At 41.2% G+C, this 22,690-nt stretch overlaps 1 protein-coding gene across 11 annotated transcripts in view; it reads left to right on the top strand.

Moving 5' to 3' along the window:
- Positions 1-6,550: 6,550 nt before the first annotated feature.
- The window catches only part of IQGAP2 (IQ motif containing GTPase activating protein 2), a 127,720-nt gene continuing 111,580 nt past the window's right edge, over positions 6,551-22,690 (top strand). For all 11 annotated transcript variants that reach the window (XM_027882856.1, XM_027882821.1, XM_027882816.1 and 8 more), the window contains exon 1: positions 6,551-6,623. In XM_027882856.1, the coding sequence (XP_027738657.1) occupies positions 6,578-6,623 (46 nt within the window). In that variant the 5' untranslated portion in view covers positions 6,551-6,577. The remainder of the gene's footprint in view (positions 6,624-22,690) is intronic.

The raw sequence follows: 22,690 nt of genomic DNA, 5'->3' as shown, positions 1-22,690 counted from the left end.
GCTGAATCTGTGAGCTTCAGCTGGCCGTAGATGTTCCCTGCTTTCAAACAGTTCTGAATTCATTTTTATGGTTATTCATTACGTCTAGATATGGAGGGTCACTCCACTCTGAAGAACTCTGTTAAATGCATAAATATTTATTCTAACAGACAAATGGAGAAAGTTCTTTTCTGGCAGGGTGCTTGCAGAAAGATTTTCACTCGTCTTGCTACACTCACGCCACTTTTGCAGGAACTAGGGCATCAGTCCAAGACATTTTGAACAAATACTTCCTTTTTTTTTTTTTTTTTTTTTTTTTTTAAAAAAACCTGTTCAAGCAGAGAAACTGGTTTCTTAGGTACCTTGGCAGAAAGGATTTAACAGAGTCTTGCCAGAATGGAAAAAACAGAGGGAGACCTGGTAGATAGGAAAAGGCATATAAAAGTACACCTTCAAAATGCACTTTAGGTAATATTGGAGGCATGACATCTGAGCAACCAGAGGTAGACACAGCAAGCTATGATATAAGATGGTATTCTCACCCCGTAGCTGCTTCTCACTTTCAGCACAGAACACATCACTTCAACCTCTTTTACATTTAAGCAGCTTTTTGGGAGCTAAGCTGGCTTCTGGAAAAGAAAACCACAGCTTTTGGGCAGCGATGAGGAACATTAGGTCTGCTCAGTCCCATGAGTGAAATAATGGTGTAGCCCTACAGATAGCCTTGTGAGCACAACCGCATCAGCATGAGTGGTGCTTCTCTGGTTTGTTACATGCAGTCTGGGATCTGAGAAAAGTCACTGAAGAATCACAGTATTGCTTTTTCCAGGATGTCAGTCTATGAAATAAAAATCCTTGGATTTACTGCACTGAATTGGAAATTATGAGGTTTTTCTGACAAATATGTTGGAGGATATATGACTTTTCATATTTTCAGGACTGCATTTGCTAGTTTTCCTTCAAAACACAAGGTCTAGAAAGGGTATTTTTCTCAGAACAAGTGAAGGGCAGGTGATAAAGCACATTCTTACTTTGGTAGCTGCAGCTTTAAGGCAAAGAACATGAGATTTGCAAGTGGCAGAACAAAGAGAGATTTCTGACACTGCAGTAATTTCTCTAACCATATTCTTTTTCAGGTGTGAGGGCTATACAAATACACTCTTCTAAAAACATTTAACTTAACATGTTACCCTTTGGCATGCATTTGGCATACACATCTTCAGATTTCTTTCTCTAGAAGTTTCATTCAAAATTACTCATATGTTTGTTTCTCCTCCATCCCACAAACTAATTTGTTTGCTTTTAAAAACTGAGGTTTCTATTTCAATAAATAACAAGATAATTAGATTTCTTTTACTTATATCGGTGCCCACTACAGCTCAGTTAGGCACATTTCCAACTAACTTAGCTCACCCTAGCAAGCATTATAAAATCCGAGGAAGATGTTCCTCTAAATGTTGGGGTTTGGTGTTTAATGTACACTCACCATACACCAGGACAATTCAGAAGTTAAAATCACTTCCTCAGTGGGAAAGAACAATTGCTGCTGAGAGAGAAAGGCAGTTCAGCTCCTCTGTTACAGACCTCCATTTTACCTGCCATTCAGTATGCCGTGATATTTTGAATTTGTGAAACTCACATTTCTGTAGGATGCTTTGACTGACATAGCTCCAGTCTAGTTTGAGCTTGATATACCTTTTAAATTAAGCTCTCTGCTGTGACCACAGGCCCTGACTCATTAGAAAGGAAGAGTTGAGAAGGGAACTGGGAATGGGGACTGCTGGGTTGCACCATCATCTCTCCCTTCTAGGCACACAAGGAAGGGAGCAGAGGCAAGTGATGTCCCTCACTTGCTTTTCCCAAGTAGGGGAGTTACAGTCTTCCTGCTGACACAGTCTGTGTTTTCTCCAGGGTCCCTGTGGCCAGTTATGTGATGACTTAACTGTGATGACTTGTTTACTTAACTCATGACAATAAATAATGTATAAGATGAAGACTGTGCTGAGGGAGAGACTGCAACCCAGCACAGTTCACAGAGATGATCCCTCCAGCTGATCCCCTTCCTTGTGGAGGCAGCTGCTTGCAAGACCCACAGCAGACCGTAGAGGCAGCTGTGCTGGGGGCACTTCCTGATTTTGTGTTCCCTAACATTGCCTCAAGCACCTCTTAACCTTTCTGTTGGATTAATAAACAGCAGTTGTGGTCTTTAACTGCAATTTATGCAAAATTATTAGTCTAGGCTCATCTGGTATTCCCACTTATCAGCATACAGGGACACCAGCTCTGCTACCGGGACCCTTGTAAGTCACCATCCCTTTGGCCACCTCTGATGTCCAGCACGACTGAGGAAACTCTCACTCTATACTGAGGCATTGAGAGTCCATCCCACTGGCCAGGCAAAGATCTGCTTGTGGCACAGGAAGCACGGACATTTTTGGTTACGACACGCTGCTATTGGGTCAGCACAAGCACCCATGTAGCACATCCACCTTAAGCTTGTCAGCTTTTAATTAGCTGTAAGAAGGAAACAATTGAAAAGGACCTTGCAGTAACTGGAGTTAATCTCCCTCCATCTTGTGCTTCTTAGATCCAGGTTGACCCACCCAGGGAGTAGCTCCCCACTCTTACTTACCAGGGTAATCTCTCAAGTCCAGGCTTTCTATCCTACACAAATAAAAATTATATGGTCTTTCTCTGCAATGCCTAATAGGAAAAAACAAAACCAAACAAATCAAAACCAAAACCAAGTGAAACCTCTTTTAAATTAACAAATGCAGTTTTCTTTCTGTATGACAAATGCAGCCAGCCAAGGCATAAGATTTAACAATAAAATTCAGGTATCGTCACAGAAAAAGTGACATTAAAGCTGCTGTTTCCAACAAAAAGCCTAGTGTCTCTAATTACCTACATATACTTGCGTCACTGCTACATAAGCCACCAAAGAATTTCAAATATCAATATCCTTCACCATATAAAATCCCTCTGTACACAACGGCACTGTCAGGAAACATGCAGTAGCAGAGTCCTCCTTTTTTGATCCAAGTACAGGCAATGAAATGTAGGAAGGGTACATTTTCAACCTCCCTCTTTAGAGTTTTCTGTCAACTTATTTCCCTGTTAGATCTGGAGCAGTCCAGAGCTGCCTCTGAACACGTAGTTGTATTTAAATACGGACCACTCACTCCTAGCATGCTCTCACATTCTCTCCCTCTTCGGGCACATTGTTTCGCTTTCAGGCAGGTGAGTAAGCTGGAGCTGTATTGTTAGCAAGAATGCAGTGGGAAACGTTATCCACAGCAGTGTCCTTGATAATGTGGTGAGGACATTGATCTTAAACTCCATGAAAGGACCCAGCGCATGAACAGGAAATGTTCACATTCAAACATTTACTCTAGATAGCTGACAACACTGATTTCTTTAGTGCTTGCTTCTTATTAACTGTAAAAGGGGAGCATTCAAGTACAAAAAACAAGAATATGGCCCTTAGCATTAGCTCTGGTGTAGGCTGACTAAAAGTCTGTGCTCAGCTTTACACCTTTTACTGCAACCAGGTACCCATAAGACAGTGGGAGAATGCACAGTGTTCATCTCTCTTGCGGGAAACATTTCAGCCAGTTGCAGCTGCAGTGGCACTTTGGAAGGGGAAGAAGGAGGAAGGAGAGGAAGGAAGTGCAGAGGGGCTGCTCCCCTATCTGACATGCAGAACCCAGCAGCTTGCAGGGGCAGGCTGCAACCTCTTTGCCTGGTTCCTGCCAGAGGTGTCTAAACCTTCATGCCATGAACAGTTGACGAAGTTTGCCTTTTAAGTCAGAAAACCAGGGATTAACAAATCTAATGCAAAATGTCATGAGCAGACCTGTGTGACTGCTGCTTGTTACTCCAATATTCTTTTACCTGTCTCATTTCCCACTGAGAGCAGTTGGTTTCTGTCATGCCAGTTTTTCTGCAAGTATTACAGAGGTTACTGTTGTCGAAAAAACCTTCTTACGTCTCCCTTACCTAGCCTTTAATTTCTGCCCTCCAGTGTGTTCCCTGCTCTGTGCTGGCACACACATTTGAGAGGCAATTGGGTGAAAGCAATGAAGGAATCACTGGTTTAGGAAATAATCCTACCAAAAGAAAAAAGTTAGTTTTCAATCTGGGACAATTAGTTGAGTACCCATGTGGCGACAAAAATGCTGATGCCAACCCAGGGCAAGGAGAGTCATGAGACAGGTGAGGGAGAGGACACATTGCAGGCACAGAGTCTGAGAGACAGGGATGAATATTTTCTCACCAAGGGGTGGCAACATACATGTGTGTGACACCAGAGCTGCACCCTTGCCTTTCCAGCTATAGCAAGAAGGGGAGTAAGAAAAAAACCCCAGGGACTGGGACTGTCACACAGAAACTCTCCGGGGCTTTGTCAGACTATTCCTTCAGGAGAGAGACCCCTGTCACAGTGTCACACCACATCTGCACAACCTGCAGAACAAGCTGAGCACTTCTCAAGAGAGAAGTGTTGTAATTTAAAATGTGATAATGTTGTGTCAAAATAAAGCTTTTCAGGGGGACAAGGCCACTTAATTTAAGTCAGAAAAAATATTTTTAAGAAAACTTTGATCATGACTAAAGAATAAAAGAGATGGAGAGAGAAAGTTTTCTACAGTATACTCTTGACTTAATCTAAATGTAATAGAACAAAAAGCAGTAGAAATGGTAATTTAAAACAAAGGCAATATTTTCAATTCACTCAAATGCACTTTAAATTGTGGAAGTCAATTTCTTCTTTTCTATGTTAGGTTTGATCATTCACTTTCTTTTATAAAAGGAGAAGTAAGTAAATGTGTGATTGTTTAAAACCCAATAAATCATTTGGAAAGCCAACTGGAGTCTGCAGCTCTACTTGTGCCTGCATCACACAGATTTACTGTTAGTAATCATCCCTGGTCTGTAGGTATGGAGGAAAAGGCAATGGAGAAAAAGGGAGCAGAGGAAACCAAAGAACCTCAAGGAAAGTAACAGTGTCATTTTTCTGGGTGTCATTTTTCTCCTATACCCTTTCAGTCTTTTGCTCCTGAATAATCCACATTTTAGGTACTGTAAGGAGTGTCTTTCCCTACCTCAGCATGTTTCCAATTAGTGGGTCGTGCCCAGCACAGCCAGAGACAGGGAGTGACAAAACAAAGGCCTTGCAAACTAAGTATAGATAGACACTCTCAAACCTCTAAAACATCACAGAGAAGACTGCGTAGATCTCACACTATTTTATTTTGGAACAGATATTACTGAAATTTTCCAAACAATGTGCAAATGCACATCAAGAGTCATCTGGCACCTGGCATTAAATCACAAGCATGCTCAGGTGCATTGTGTCCCACGGGCTCTGTGACACAGGCTCTGGCTATGCACAGGTACTACTACCCTCTGTCTTCCAGAAAACTTCATGTCAGGGGCTTAGAGACTGCCAAGAGGATATGGTCCTGCCCTATATTAGACCTCCATTTGAGATAACCCTACCCCTGACCATCTCCAAGTGCATTTCATATGTGACCTTGGAGCCTGTGGCCACAGAACATGAATCATTGTCCCATGGATTTGTTGCTCTGCTGTCTGAAATCAAGCCCCCTCTGGCAGGGACACCCTGCAGGGAAGCCACAAATGGAGGAACATGCCTAGCTGCCTCACAAAACTCCTCAGAAAGGGGCACCAACATGCGCACAGGCCCATGCAGGCACACTCCACTCTGTAGATGCCCTGTGGATTGTGGTGGTGGCTTTGTGGTCTGGCAAAAACACTGCTTGTAGGGAGAGAGAGTTTTTCAAAAGAGCAGAACTGCAGGAGGGAGTCCTGGGCTTGCTTCTTCATGTGTCTTCACACTTCTCACTGCCAAAACACCATAGGGAGACGCCTTGGCCTTCCACAGTGTGAAATTGGATTTGTTTTAATGGTTTGGTAGCTTCGGGCCTTTGGTTTTTGTTTGTTTTCTTTTTTTTGAGGAGGATTGCATTTTATTGCCTCTTTTGGGAGGTTTTTGCTTCTTTTTTTTCTGCTTATAAGTTTTGGTTTATGGTTTGGGGTATTTTTACCTTTGGATTTCACTTTGATTTTTTTGTTTGTTTTGCTTGTTGTTTTTTTTTTTCTTTTTGTTGTCGTTGTTGTTGCTTTTTGGGTTTTGTGGGGGTTTTTTAAATTTTATTTTATTGTTTGCTCTTTACTTTTTGCTTCGCTTTTTGTTTGCTTTGCTTTGGGGCTTGGGGGTTGTTTTTCTTTGTCTGCTTTCTGATGGGGGGGGCGGTGTGGGGGGCTGCGTTTCATTTTTTTTCCCGTCTTTCTTTTTCTTTCTCCCCTTTCGCTTGTTTTCTTTGTGGGTTTGTTTGGGGGTTTTTTTGTTTGTTTGTTTTTTTTTTTTTTTCTTTCTCACTTTCTCCTGCTCTCAGTCCTGGCGGCACACGCACATCCCCCTGCCGGCGGTGCCCCCCGCCCCGCGGAGCCGCCCCGGGTGGCCCCGGCCCCGCGCGGGGCGGTCGCGGCCGCGGGCGCAGCAAATCAGCGGGGCCCGGGCCGAGCATAAGAAGGGCGGGCGGGGGCCGGCGCCGTCCCTCCCGACGGCGGCAGGATGCACCATGAGGAGCTGCCGTCCCTGCAGCGGCCCCGCTATGGCTGTGAGTGGGGCTGGGGGGCGTTTCGGGACCTTTTCTTGTTGATTTTTTTTTTTTTTTTTTTTTTTTTTTTTTTTTTTTTTTTTTTTTTTTTTTTTTTTTTTTTTTTTTTTTTTTTTTTTTTTTGTCTTCCTCCCTTGTCGACTTTCTCTGTTTGAAATCAAAAGAGCGACCAGAGGGGAAAATAAAACCCGCCTAGCAGAGTCTGCGGCAGCGCGCAGAGCTCCGGCTCCTTTTAGGTTAGCTCGCAGCCGGCTCCGGCTAGGTTTTGAACAGGTTTTCACGGGGCTGGGTTTTGTTCTTCAACTTTCTGAATGGATTATAGCTGTTAATTCCGCATTGCAGCTCGGTAGTTTTAGGTTAGAGCTAAAGCTTCAGTTTTAACTTTATAATTTGGTGTTACAGGTATGAGTTTGGGTTATAACTTCGTGATTTGAGTTGTGGCTGTAGTTCTGCATTGTAACTTTGTAACCTTGGATTATCACTTCGGAATTTTGGATTATAAAATTAAACTTTTGCTTTCTAGTTTCGTAACTTTGTTTTAGATCTTTACCTACTTTCTAGTTTTATAACTCTGGCTCAGAACTTTGTAACTTTAAATAATAACTAGGATGAGGGAAGAGACTGTGCAGGCATCTCTTTTTTTTTTTTTTTACTTTTATTTACTTCCCAAGCCTGTATTTAAGAAAAGCCCTGAAGCACCTTCACTCCTCCTGCTTGCAGGGCTCTCTCATCAATACTGTGACGTGCTGGGATCCTTTACTCGGCTGTGCTTTTTCTGGCTGCCATAGGGCAGAGCAGGGCATGTGCCAGCCCTACAAGAAATACCTCTGATACTTCAGGCGTTGCAAAATGTGAACATGCAAATGATTTGCAAAGATCACAACAACCCTGGCATACTGTGGTCTAATGAGACTCTTCTCAGTTCTTATCATAGTAGCTTTGTTTAAAACCGGTTTTGAAATCTCTTTTTAGAAAGACGCACAAAAACCCTTGACAATGTTAGGGGACACTTTGCTTCCATCTAGGGCAGACGGAAAAGGTGGCGCTTGGCAGTGAGACCTTCAGCTTGGAGGATACCATGCCTCCCTGAGTGTTTTCCTCTCTCGATGCCTGCCAGCTGGCGCAGTTTATGGAACCTGCCTGTAGGTTCAACTTTTATTTTACCCAGTAGACAGGTGAAAGCCTTGTGAAGGTACGCTCACTGGTTACTACAGGCTTAGTCTGGGTGCCCATGCTAGTGTGTTAGCAAAGGTGAATATTTTACTTGTGAAAGCTGTCTCCCAGTCCTCTCAGCTGCTTGTGCTGTGGCAAAAGTGGTTGGGCAGTGTCCAGGTGGTGTGCTGCATCGTGCTCCAGCCTCAGTTTAGCAATTCTTCCACTTTCCTGAGATGCAGAAATGTACATGGTGTGCCCATCAAGACCCCAGCAGCCAGGGTTTTCCGGTGTGGATCTGGTCTGGCTGGTCTGAGAAGATGTGAGTCTGGACAGGTGGAAGTTGCTAGTCTGACATGAATTCCAGTGCAGCCAAAGATGAGGCTTTGACTTAAAGCAAAGGGCTTATCCAGGTTTGATTCCTGGCTGGAAGCTCAGAATGATTTGCCTTATTGTCAGAGCTACTCAGAGTATTTTAAGGATCATAGGCCTTATTTCTTGTGGGAAAGAATGGCCATATTAAGGATGTTACATAAAGTTTTAAAGATACAGTCTCTTCTCTCAGTGGTTATGCTTTGCTGTTAGTTAGTGCATTTTGCTGTGGTGACCATGCAAAAGTCCCTGTTTTGAGTTGTAGCCACTCTTGGTATTTAGTCACCTCTCCCAGGAACAGGAGTAGATGAGAGCAACCTTCTTGTCTTTTCTGATGGTATCTCCTCTCTGATCAATACTGACTGCTTGTTCAGGCTCCAGTAGTTATTCTGAGTGAGAGGCTTTGAGTGCTGTACTACACTGCATCCACTTTTTTTTTTTTTTTTTGTAAGGATGGAGGTTTTTTGTTGCAGGAATCTTTCAAATGACATTCCTTTCAAGGGACTATGTAAAAGCTCCTTAAATATGCCAGGCTGATAGCTATATATTTTTAAAAATACACCAAAGAATTCTGTGGAGAACTCTATACTACAGAGACCAAGCCATAGTTTTGTCTGTAGTGACAAGTGGAGGTGCAAGTTTGGTTTTTTTAGCCTGTATCTGGAAAAATAAATATGCTTTACCTACACTGCATTTGCCTGCAATTTTGGGAAGAGGGGAGAATTGGTGTCTTGAAAAGACTACCTAACTAGAAAACTTACATTAGCATTATCCGAGGTCTTATGAAAACCCATCATAAGTTATAGGTTCTCTGCTTGACTGAAACTGCACTTTGGATCATTGGCAAATGGTTGCCTATGTTAGGAACACCACATCTATGCTGGATTTCCTAAAAGAGTTAATAAATTGTCCAAGTTAGGCTATCAGTTTTTTGAGACGTCTTGTTTTACTGATCTAGAACTGCTTTAAACATTTAACTTAACTTGGACTTTTGACTTTGGCTTCAGGCTCCTGGCAGAGTTTGTGTATTGCCCTAAGAACGTTTGCATTTTACTATGATAATTTTCTGTAAGGCACTATATGAATCAGTGCATGGTTATCAGTAGCATTTCATTTTGATAACTAGAGAGGAAGACATATGCAGATCTCAGCTACATTTTGTAGAGTGATGGAAGCCACTGGAGGGAAAAAATCATCCCTGAGCACAAGACCTTGCATAAGAACTGGGAAGACATGCTTCTAACTTAAAAACTATCTTTTCATTACAAGCTTTGCTAATATAGTAACTCAAAGAACATCTAGAAAAAAATTCTCAGAGCTGATAATTTCCATCTTTAAAGTCAGGAAATAGCTGAATGAAGCCAAATAAGACAATCCCTTTCAGGGTGGGCATTGGTTCAGGATGAACGTGGTTCATAGGAGAATCAGGAGCTCATAGCAAAGTCTTTGACCCTGTCTTACCCTGGTAGGGCCAGAGCCCTTGTGGCTTATTGAAAGGTGCCTCCAGCTCTGCATCTGCTATGTTGTCAATAGCTTAAAAGAGATGGGGTAGAGAGTTCTGTTGGTGCTCCACTGAACCCTTCAGACAGATATTCATCTCCAGTACCAACTCAAGTGAGAACACAAAATTACAAGGAAGCAGCTGCAACTGAATTTATGTAGCTGTTTTCCAATCTAGCTACAGCTGTTGCCTGGTTTGTTTCTCAGTCCCAGCACAATCAGGTGCAGAAGTTCACAGAATTGCAGAGAACTGGCACTTGTATTATAACTAGAGCTATGAGCCATGTTTACAATAAAAATGTTTGGTGCTGTGGAAGATTTTGAAGAGAAAAAAGAATGAATCTTGAATGTGTCTCACAGATTAAACACAAAGTTTTGACTATTGAAAGATAGTAAATCAGGCAGTGGTGTATGTTTGAGAATGCCTATTTCCTGACACTTTCAGGTAATTTTCTCTGAAATTTGTGTGCAGAAAGAAACGCTATAAGTTTTTATGAAATGTCTGAATGGCTTCGCTGCACTTCCAGGAATGTAATAAAGCTACAGTAAGTGAGGCCATGAGTGTCTGGATTTGTAAAGGATTTCAAGCATTTTCATGCTCAAAGTAGCTGAATTAACATATGCCACAAGTCACTGTGTACTGAGTGGGACAGACACTTGCTTCAGCATCATCGTCATCAATCATCTATTGAAGACAGGCAGGTAAGAGTCTTTACCTCTCCTGCTGAAGTCAGAAAGTCAGTTTCACTGGGCATAGATAATGGGTAAATACAGGGGGAAAATGATTTTAGTATCCAGTGATGAGGGTCTTGCTTGTATTTCTCATCCTGCCTCCCAGAACTGCTACTCTTTGGCACTAGGAGTTAGGAGATGAGACAAATTACAAACATGAAGCTTCATGAGGGAGCACTGCTCTGCCTTTAGTGACAGGCAGGGCAAACCTGAAGTGAAACACAGCCCACGCTTCTCTATGAGACTACACCTAGCTTCTTTGTTCAGCAGGATGTGAAAGCTTGCAAACCAGTGGCTTTTCAAAAAGCTTTCAATATTAAAAAGCTATAAATTTGTCTGCGTGCCTATTAAGTGCATGGAAATAAATGACTGTTTTTCAATTTAAAAGCAGGGAAAAAAATCTTTTGGTAAAAGTTCCATAAGATTTTTCCAAGTGAAAACAGATGAGATTTCTTTTAAGCTAAAAAAAAAAAAAAGCTTTACTGTATTCTATGCATATATATTCTTTTGGGTGTGTACTTTCTTGTAGTGCTCGTGGCTTGTGAGAACACTTTTCTCCTTTTTTTACTGATGGATGTTATTTGACAACCAAATACACTGTTTATCTCTTCCACTCTTTTGTAGGTTGCTAATAATTAAACTGCTGAATGAGAACTCAAAAAGTTTAACTGCTTTGTTTAACCAAGTGCACATAATTCACTTGGTAGGAGTGGTTCTCTGCGTGCTTTTTGTACAAAGCAAGTTCATCTGCCCTAAAGTCTCCTGGTAGAGAAAGGATAGAGCTATGTTACAGCACGCTTAAAACTACTTGAATGCTGTTGAAACAGGAAATATTAATATTGTGCTGGAAACAGGATTTATAGCATGTATGAGGTGCTAGATCAAGTCCAACACTTGAGGCAGGGAATAGGAAGTATGCAGATTTGCAGCTCGCCTATTCTGTTAAGTGGTGTTTCATTTTTAGTAGATCAAGATTTGCTTGATACTGTTGCTGATTCAAGCTAACTATGATTTCCTGGGAATAACTTTACATGTAAGGCAGGAAAAAAAAAAAGCCTGGCAGTGACAGGCAGGACTGGTGGGTCATATTTCAGTGGGATGATAAGCAAGTGTGCTCTCCTGTGCTCTGTTCCTTGCAGGAAATGATTAACCTGCTGTGTTTGCTTCATTTGTTCAGGCTGTTTCGTTGTTTTTTGGAACAAGTATCCTTGAACTACTGCATGTTATGGAATGAAAGTGCAGGTGCTGGACAGGGGAGGAGCTGGCCTGGCCTGGGGCCCATGATTGTGGGAGCGAGGGCAAGGGCTGGGTTGCCCCTATTCTGGGGAGAGGAGCCTTCTGCAGGCATTTGCTGATCTTGATAAGATGGGCTGGGGCACAAGCTGTGTGCTGCACAGCTCCTACATGGGTCAGCACTTCCTGCACTTCGGCACTTGTGCTCACCTTCAGAAAACAACAATGTCCTGTTCCGCCTAGTGTGAGCTGTGCTTTCAAGAAGGTTGACTGCTGGACACATACTGCCTTGTTTTCACTGCTAAGGGAAGAAGGAGGCTGCTGAGTGTCTGATACAGGGACAGAGTTGTGCTGGAGAACAACATATTGCCCCCAGCACTACTCTGGTTAAGTTTTGCCAGTTGCTGTGGCATGGGACAAGATTTAGGGGTTTTGTCTGTGGTGGTGACGGACTGGAGGGGCAGGCAGTGCCTGCAGGGTTCTCTGTGGTGGCAAAGGGCCTCGGTAGGGTGGCAGGAGAGGGAGGAAATATGAACCAAAATGTGTTCATATAAACTCCACACAGCTTCTAAATACCTTTTGAAATGTGTAAGCATATAAACAGCCATTAAGAACCTGTGCTGGTGGCTGATCTCAGTGTTAAATTATTGTTTTGTTCAAATGAATATACACTAGCAAGAAATAGTTATCTAGAGGAATTATGTCAGTTCTTTGTTATCACTTGCTGCCCAAGCTGAGGTTGTCCAGCTATGAATTCTTCAAGAATCAGATTCAAGGTGCACTTCAGAACTCTGGCTCTCAACTGTTGCCAAACTGCTGACAGCCCATAAGACTTGCTGCCTCAAAGTATGGTTGAGCCCTGCCTGCTAGCCAGGCTGCAAAGCTGTCAGAAACTACTGTCCTCATCTTTGGTGCTTGTCTTGGTCTGGGTGTATCAGGCTCAGCAGTCAGTGGTTTCTGTTAAAATGAGTGATGAAGAATGTGGTCTCTTGCCAGTCCTCTCCTATGGACTCCCTGCTTCTTTGAAAGTGCAGTAAAAGCTTTTGTGGCATACAACATGGTGTTTAAACCAATTCTTACCAGGCTCTAAAGTCTGAAGAGCAATTTGTAGTTATGCATGCTATCAATCCTGTACTGTCTGTTCCTCCTGAAAACAAAGGATATCCTCCCGCATTTGTGCTTGATTTGTAAAGCTGCTCAGTAAACTGGTTATATTTGCAGGACTGGAGCCTCACAGCTTCTAGGAGCACAACACAGATCCAGGGGCAGCTGGAATGAGAAATTCCTAAACTCTGTACAGAAGTGTGCCCTATTAAGGCAACCACCTTATAACTAGAGTTATAAAGTTGAACTGTAGACTAGTAAATGTTTCACTGGTGTTTTTAAGGGTGGTTTCAAAGATGTTTTGGGGAATCATAGATAGTACAGGGTATATCTGTGCTTAATGGTCTGGTTAGAGATTAGAAACATGGTAAAAAATCTTGAAAACTAAACCGGGACACAAGTCTGCTTTGCTGAGAACGCAGTCATGTGCCTAGGGTCATTATCTTTGATGAGAAAAGCTGCTGTTTTTAACTGGTTTTAATTACATTGGGATCCAGTCTCTTGCCTTGCTGCAGGCTGCTGTAACTGGTGAGGTTTCAGCAGCCTGAACGTGCCAAAGTGTCTTCAGCTGCTCTGTCACACTGCTATAGTCTTCACCTCCTGCAAATGCTCATAAGATGGCATGAATACCCAGTCCGTCAGGAAGCTAATCTCTCCTTGCAGAGCTGATTTGTATTGCTGGATTTGCTGTCACCTCTTGGCCTCTTCAAGGGGTGACTGCAGGTCTCACAGCTCTGCTTGCTGGCCAAGGCAGGATGACTCAGGCCAGATGGGACTGTGGCAGCCAGAATTTAAAGGTGTTTAAATTGCTCTGAAGCTGCACCCTGAAGCTGTGGTTTTGAGTGCGTTGTCAGTCAGCTCTGCTGGTGAAAGAAGCAACCTTGACTCTTCTATGGAATTATTTTTGGCTGGATTAGGTCCTCAGTCTGGCTTGCAGCATGAACCCACAGGCAGGTCTGCCAACATGATGTAGTAGCTGGAGCAGGGGTGAACACAAGCAGTTGGAGGAATAGCAGGTCAAATTAAAGTTGTGCTACTGCTGCACACAGACATCTGGAAAGCGTATGTGTGGTGATACAGGAAGGTATGCAGTTCTAGGGCAGACTGGGGCACACAGGAAGGAGCATCACGTGCATCATCATGATCTGCCCCCAGCTGCCTCTGCTGTGGCGCCACTGACACTCTGGTGCCCTGTCTGCCTGCTAGGGCTGGAGCTGCTCTCAGTTCTCCTGTTGCCCAGGGAGTTTTGAATTACAGAAATGTTTTTGAAGTAATTTTTTCATTTGTACTATAATTTCATAAATCCATGTCACTAAAGGGATGTCAGTGTTTGCAGGCAATGCTACAGTGGTGAGAAAATTGTAAGAAACTCTATGATATTAGACTACTCAAAGAAAGAAATATAAATGGTTTTTGTACGTAAAGTAAGATTCAAGATGCTTTTTCAACCCTTTTTTTTGTTGCTGTTAAAATTACGCTTGACTTATGGGGCCTCAAAACCATGGGGATGAGATGTAACTTGTGGTATGTGCTGCTAAACTCTGGGACTTAGTTTTTCAAGCCTGCTGATTTACCCAAGTCATAGCTGGATGGTTTCTATTCAGTGGTAAACAAGTCTTAAATTCCTTATGAGTACATTGTGGTATAACTGAAAAGGAACATAAACAAGTACTGTGTAGGGCAGGGATTATGTTTAGACAAATCTATAACAGAGCTTTTACCATGCAAAAATGGTCAACTGTTTTAAGAAAACCAGACACATGGTAAACATGATTTCTTTACATCTGAGCTGAGAAGCTGAGCACAGATTTCTTCACTGTGATTAAGTGGAGGCTGAGAGATGAACTAGCCTTGGTCTGGCATTTGAAGTTGCATGGCAACTGACTACTGAAGGTGGATAGACTGCATGTGACTGCTTGCTACTTTGAATTTGTATCACCTCTGACTATGGTAATGATGGTTAACAAATTGGATAGAATAGTCCAGAAAATATATATCTTTTATCACATGTAAAGCAAGCCCCTTGTGCTCCAACTTCTATCTTCATGCAGAAAATGAGAAGTAAAACTGTGGTTTTGCTGAAGATTTCACTGATATGAGCTGTTCTAGAAAAAAATGAACAAAATTTCCTAGTACTGTGGGTAGTAACAGGCTAAAGAAGGGCTGCTGGTGTTTTCTATGGCACTGAACCATGGCAGTAACTCTCAGTAGTTTCTTTCCCCCCTCCACTTCAGCAAAATTAAGTAGCTTCATAGATCTTTACAGAGGTTTCTGGTAAAAGCAGAAGTAGATTTCTGTAATGTTCATCTGTACTCTCTTTTCCTAAAACCACATCAGGAAGATGCTGACTGGTAGGCTGCTTCCATCCAGGCTGCAAATGTTGCCCATTGACAGGCCTAGCTGGACTTCCCAAAAGAATGAAGAAATGAGCTGTCAGAATTCATCTCCACTTGACACATTTCAGATGCAAATTTACTTGTGATGAAGTTATTTTATTGTCATTTCCTCCAGTTGTATAGACTTTCTTGGAAGTTTATCATTTGCATGAAAACTATTATGAAATAGGTAGGAGTTATTTCACTTGTGCTCACACTTCACAGCTTGAGAAATAGTTCCCATATCGAATCCAAATAGTAGAAACTCAGCTGGGCAAGATGCTGCTCATGGAGTAACATTTTTTACAGTGTAATAATTTTTAATTATATAAATAACAATAGCTTAATAATATTATTTAATAATAAAAATAATAATTTTATAATAAACATAGTTATATGATTAGTTATTAATTTTATATTACCTGGTTGATAGTATTATTAATAATTTTTATTTTATTAATAACAAAATACACTGGAGTAATTTTTTACACTGCTCCCCTCCCTCTAGCAACTGTAAATGCTTTATTATAAGGAGGTTGACCACGGAGTGTGAGTTGAAACCAGGGCAAAGCTTGGAAGAAGAACTGTTACAAGTCCTAGCAAAAGTCCTGATTTTTGAAGTCATGCTTCAACAAAGGAAACAAACTATAGCTCTGCAAAAGGTTGTAAAATTCTATATTCAACCCTTAAGCTTGCAAATTTTTTTGTGGGGTAGAGACTTCAAAAATTGCAAACACATAACTTAGTTTGATGCTAAGTTTGTGTGTTGCTTGTAGTGTGGTTGCCATAACAATGATTTGAAAGCTAGTTATGCTTCCTTTCTTTTAATGGTCTTGACATTGTTATTTCAAGCAGAATGCTTGTTTTGAGGTGTTTACACAACACTCCTGATGTGCTCTTGATATTTTATCCATGATTAATAAATATTTAGCACTGACATGTGATGATTTCATTAGAGGAAATGAATTCAAGGTAATGAGGAAGCTGTCCTGTGGTCAGTACTTACTCCATTAATCCAAACCTTACTTCGGGCTATGGAGTAGAAATAAGCAAATAACCTGAAAAGTCAGGTTATTCAGAGGAGTCTGACAAAGTATGTCAGTTGAGGGGAAATTCAGTAGAATAATTGTACTTTGAAATTTATGAATATACAATTTGAACAAAAATTTATCTTCTGAGTGCAACTGTCAGCACTTAGTCCTGGAAATGGAAGTACTTTGTTTATTCATAAATTAGGAGGAACATCTGCCTCACTTTGTATCTGATGATTTTGTAGTCATATGTGCAATGGTAGATGTGTCATTGTCACTCAGAGCAGTTTTGAGTCTCAGCAAATAGATACTGGATATACTGAGTGAAAAGGTAAGGGTTTGTCTGCTCTTTTCAAACCTTGCTCAGAAGTCTGTTATTCAAGGCTCAAACCTTTTGCAATTTTTGTTCTATCCTAGGCTTTTAACTCCTCATGATGAAGGAAAAATTAATTCGTATTATTGGATATATATAAATGAAAAATGAGGGTCAGAGTTGTCCAGAAGTGCTGTGGGCAAGTCTCCCACAAGCAACATCTGCCTACCTGTGCAGTGTGCTCCTGAAGTGATCTAGCAAGAAATACTGGGAGGAGGTTATCCTGGAGCTAGAAGTGCCAGCACCAATACCTCTGCAAACACTTTGCCTACTGTGGAGTGGAGGCAGTCAAGCAGGCTTTAAGTGATAACTGAGGTCATTGCTGACATGGGACTGCCTCTGAACTGGGTACCTGCACAGGTACACTGTTTGCCTTCTTTCTGCAAAAGTTTATCATTTCACCAGTGAAGCAGAAACAAAGAATGTACGTCTCTATCTCCTGCACCTTTCTGCCTCTGTATGGACCAGCACAGCTGACAAAGCCACAAGATTTGGGGGTGATATTCCAGCTTGAGAGCCTGATGTTGCATCTCCTTTTATTATTTCATGGTTCCTCCTTATGCTGGGCTGTCTCAGCTGCAAAAACAGCTGCTGAGCACACAGCAGTTTTGGGAGATGCTGCACAAGCAGCTGAGCTGCCTTCCCAGGGAAACCAGGAATGCTGGAGGGAAGGTGGAAGCTGACACATGTTCAGTATCTGCCTCTAAGTGCCCAGGGGCCCTGCTCATCACCTAAATGTACAGTATTTATATATTAGTATTCTGTAACATGCAGCATTTCTCTATGTTCTTGTGAATTTTAAGCCATTTTTTTATATTAAAATTGTTCAGTCTCCATCTCTGAGTGTGTAGGTGCAAATTAAATGTTCAGTTCTATTATCGCTAATGCTTTAGGTGTTTTCTCTCCACTTAAAAAAAAAAAAAAGGCCATTGTGCCTGTAAATGGAAGAACTTGTGCACTTTAAATTACAAACTTTGAAGGTACTGTGACTGCAATAATTATTTAGGAATGAAAAAATATGCAGTTAGAGGCAAATGTGTGCTCCAAGTTTGAAGCTGCAAACTTTATGGCATGCATATTCACATGTTATATTTGTATCTTGAAGGGAAAATGTGCTGCACCATTTCAGGTGTTTTCTGAGGCTCATTTCAGAGTGAAGGAGATGGTTTATTCAGACCTAGGTAGAAGAACTCTGCAACAGACTGGCTAGGAAAGAAACAGGAGATGATGAATTGTTAAAGGAAGAATGAAGACCAGATGTCAGGGCTGAGAGTTTCTGCACTGCAATCTTTCTCATGATGATTTCCAATTACTTAGTGGTTAAGTGGTGCTCTTGCTTATGGCTTTTCCTAGACAGGTGTTTCAGTCCTTTGGAATCTCATGATTCAGAGCAAGATTCTTATTGCTTTTTTCTGACTTTCTCAGTGACAAAGAGATAGCTTTCTCCTCAAATTCTCTTTTTTACTCCCTAATTCCTGCTTGTCATCCTTCTTTTATGTTCTTTAAGCTACACCTTATCATATTTCTTTCAGCTGATTACTGTACTGAGGGTTTGGTGATAGGAAGCTTTTTGATGTCAGCTCCCAAAGAACTGAATATTGAATCCTTTTGGAAATTCTTTCCTCCCAAACAGAATACAGTGTTGGACTTCTTTCAGGAGGTCTGAGTGGCTCATCCCTTCCCTTTTCTCTTACTTCCCCTATCCCTATTCTTGTCTTCCTCCTTTCTTGCATTCAAGAGTATCCCTTCTCTAACAAGCCTCCAGGTAGTAGAGATTTACTACAAGTCTATCTATAAATCACTGTTCTGGCCCCAAACTGTAATGCAGATCAGCTTTTTGACGCTTTCAAGACTGAAACAGAAATTGAATAAGGTCCTGATTTGCAAAAAATCCTGTGCAGCATTTGCAGGGCGTTATCTTAATTAGTTACTGTTTAAATGGCCATCAGTCTTTTGAATTTCTACCCAAGAATAGTAACAGTGAAAACCCTTGTGTTATGCTCTTCGTTTTGGACTTCAACTAGCTTGCCTTTTGCTGAGGCATTGGTAACTCTTATTAGACATGCCTACCTTTTCAGTCTCTAGGGTTCCTCTTCGCCACAGTAAGCCTTGAACTTTATTCTGGTCCTGTATGTTGGTTAAGATGTCTTAAAAAAACATAATTAAGATGATCTTACTGCTACCAGTTTAGAGGTTCTACTATGCAAATAGTAGCTAAGAGGAGTGTGATAGAGGTGTGGGTGGACAAGCCTGAATGTGGGTTTTCTGCTGTCACCGTAGTGAGTTCTGTCTGTGCCCTGCCCTTCCTACTGATGGTCTCCAGCTCCACTTTCCTGTTTTTCCACTCTGCTTCTGAAGTAGCTTTCTTCTGTGTACTGGAGGCACCAATGCTGATGGGTGGGGTTGTGGCCACAAACAGTGGCTCTGTGACTACACATACTGAAAGTTGCCTTTAGGTTTCTGCAGAAGGCTGTAGGCACATCACCTTTTCCTGTTAACTTGCTGTGACTCCAATTCCAGCTCCTTGCATAGGGATGAATGCCTATTAGAAGAGCTTTTTTGCCCTATTGTTGCAGTATTTTACTGTCCACAAGTTGCTCACTCTCTTAGGTAGATGTGTGTCTGCACTTGACTTAATATACCTGTATTTCTTTTCAGAAAAAAATGAAATATAAACTGCCTAATGCTAGAAATAAATTTGATGGCATTTGTAGGCAAGAGACTTGCACTGGTCTTCTGACTAAAGCTAATTACAGGGTTGATACTAAAATGTGTTACAGACACTAACATTTTTCTGTCATAATTGCATAGTGTAATTTACTAGCCTGGCAACATTAAACTGTCTTTTTCATTATTTCGTTACAGTCTGCTGTGTTAAATTGAGGTCTCAGTAGGTAAAATGCAAAGAAGTTTATAATCTATATGGTAATATTTTGGCTCTTTTATTGAGGATTTTTAATGTATATTACTAAAAAAACAAACAGGTTAAATATTTCCAGTGAAATAAACAGACAAAATGATCAATGTATCAAAAATTCATGAAATTCAAATTACAAGCTCTTTATTTAAGAAAGCAGGGAAGGTATAAAGGTGGCAGAGAAACCTGTGACACTTTACTATTTGTTTTCTTGTGAATTCATCTCTGCAGAAGGAAAGCTTGTTGGCAATTCCTTTGAAATGTGCAATATGATTTTGAATGCCTCGAGCCTCCAGTGATGTGCTAGCCTAACTAAACAGGCTTTTCAAAAAATTAGTTGCTTTTTTTGCCTTTTTTTTAAGCCCAAGTGAAAAATATCGTTCTTGCTGTAAGCACGTGGAAACTAAACAAACCTTCCAACCAGAATAGCTGCATACCAGAGTAGCCTTCTGAAAGCTGCCTTAAAGCTTGGTCATGTTAATGTGTTTGTGCTAAGCACCTGGAGATAGGATGGCCTGTAAGTAAAAGCAATAACCTCGATAATTGGTGCTCACTGCCTCTTGAGGTTCCATCAGTGTGAGTGCTTCCTTAGGCTTGTGACTTTTTTGGGAGCATACACTGAGGGTTTATTAGTAAATAATGAGTATAAGTAAAGAGGCTTAAAAAATTAGCAAAGAGCACTAATTGTTTACTTTGACATAAAAGTTTAAGGTCATAGAAAAGAGTTAGAGCTTTAAAGAGGTTTTTTGAGTATCTGAATCTTGGGGAAACCTGTTGTGCTTTGAGTGACCACGTAGCAAGGTGTGCAAAGATAAACAGTTACAGTTTTATTAAGGAATATTGCTGGAGACAGTGAGACTGGCAGTTAAATGTAGGTGGAAGTGGTTGGGCAATAGGCTGATAAATTGTATTTCATGCTTGTAATCGTAGATGGCAACACTTAGATCTAGATTTTCATCTGCTTATTTCATCTCCATTACTTTTTCTCTTTGTTCTTCCAAACATACAGAATAATTATACCAAAGTTAAGACAAAATGAACCATATTATTTTTCTGCACAAGGCTAAAGAACCTTACCAGAAAAGAGGTGTTCATACAGTAAGATAATTTCAGAACTACTTTGTGGCTTTTAAAATTTTTGCCGCTCTTGCAGTCTCACTTGATGGTACTGTTAAAAGCCTGAGTTTAAAAGCAGAGTACAGGATTTGTATACCTATAAGCAGAAAAATTATTGTTAAACTTTCTGGCAGTGCATGTGATAACTTGTTCAATGCCAAAACTATCTCGTGTTTGTGTAGCTGAAGGAAACTTTTTCTAAAATTTATGGGTACTGAAGTATCTTGAGACACATCTGAGGAGTCTTACAGACTTCTGCTGGTTTCAGTACTTGACAGACTGAAATGAAGTGATTTTGACACTTGTCTCCAAGAGCATGGATTGCAGTTGCTGTTGCATGCCTGTCCCCTTGGTATAATAGTCCCAAGGTCTATATATTACAATAGTGCTCAGTATCTGTAAATGGGTGTGGCTGAACCTGTGGTAGTGGATAAGACTGAAATAAGATGTTTTTCAAGAAATGGGGGGAGGAGGACTCAGGAAAGTAAATGTAGACTCTGTGAGAAAGCTCAGGAGAAAGGCTACCTTAGCAAACATTTTTAATTTTACATCAGGATGTCTTTTTACTGGATGTCTTTTGTCAACACTCCCATGCTAATGGTGCTTGTTTGTTTGCACACTGTCTAGCAGTGAGATCTAGTCCAGAACAGCGGCCCTATAGGTCCTGCGTAACACACACTTTGTGAGAGCAGATATCTGTGTGCTGGCCAGAAGATGCAAGTGTATTTTTGTTTAAAAAGCAGAGGCTGTATGCTTTGACAATTAAATAACCAGATTAAGAGAGATGGAACCATTGTTAAGGGAGGGGGAGAGTAGTTCAATATTGGAAAGATTTGAAAAATGACATAGTGTAGACCCTCATAATTTAACCAAGTCTGCTATCTGATGTGAATCTGCCCTCCAAGTTCACAGCTGTGGTAGGTTTCTGAGCTCTTGTAGTGTTTACCTTTGTCCAGGACCCTTTCTTGGAGCAAATGTTCAGGGAATGGACTGAATACCCTTAACTGGAGACATAGAAAAAGGCTCAGGCCATATGATTTCATTGGTGTGGGACAAGTGTTAGTTGCTTATGACTGTGCTCTTTGACAGAGGAAGTCTATAGAAAGCTGTTTTCATCAGAGCCTTCAATTTTTCATCCAAAGATAAATGAAATCCAGCATAACAATAGATCTGAAGGTACAAAATACCTTAATGAGAGAACACCTGTAACAGGTGTTTGGTGCTGTAAAGCTATTTTTTCTTAGTATCCTATTGAATTATCTCTGTTCACATAGTTATAGTTGGCAATACTTTCTTCTGCATATTTAATAAGCTGTTGCAGTAGATACCTACAAGTTGATATTGGGAGTGGAGGCTCAGGGAAGGAACTCTGCCTGTAGCTTTGAGTTGGTTTTCTGATATCTGTACATGTAACTTGTCCCTGTATTTTGCAGCTTTGTTGCAGTGCTGTGAGCTCCTGCCCCACAGCAGACAAGACAGCTCAGATAGCAGCGAGGCAGTGCTCTGAGACAGCCAGCTCAGACCTGCTCTGGTTACAGGGCTTGGCTGGTGCTGTGTTGGTGCAGTGGCAGAAACTGAATATTCCAAACTAGGAGTGATCATGGAGTCAAACTGCCCTGAACAGACAGTCTTGTGGTGCTGGGTACCTGAAAGTACAAATTTTACTAGAAATAAGAAGATGGTACTGAATTTACTGGACTATTTCAAACTAGGACAAAATAGTTATATGCTGTTGTATAACATAACGTCTTAAATCACTTCAATACAACTAATTTTTTCTTGAAACTACAGCACTGAAGTGTAATGACAAATGCTTCAGGTCCTCGCAGTATAGACAGACATAAATGGGGTGCTGCCTAGAATCTATTGTCCTGGACTCTTCTGTGACAGCATGACTGTTAAATACTTTTGACTCTACTAATAGTGGGTATGCAGGTATGAACTTGGATGGAGGAGGCAGGAAGATACAGAATTTCCAGAATTTCTCACCATGGACTGAAATACTGCCTTGCCTTGCCTGCTGCATGTCCTGAACAGCAGACAGCTGAGGCTGCCAAATGTGGTTTTGCTAATGTTTAATTCAAACACTCTAGTGAAAAACTTTTATCCCAGCACTTTATAGTATTTGCTCCTGTATCGTTTTTTTTTGGTTTTTTGTTTGT

The sequence above is a fragment of the Empidonax traillii genome, unplaced genomic scaffold (assembly GCF_003031625.1).
Source record: "Empidonax traillii isolate 1590-97213 ecotype Southwest subspecies unplaced genomic scaffold, ASM303162v1 scaffold8:size5222938, whole genome shotgun sequence".
NCBI classification, from domain to species: Eukaryota; Metazoa; Chordata; class Aves; order Passeriformes; family Tyrannidae; genus Empidonax; species Empidonax traillii.
This window is presented reverse-complemented; position numbering and strand designations above follow the sequence as displayed.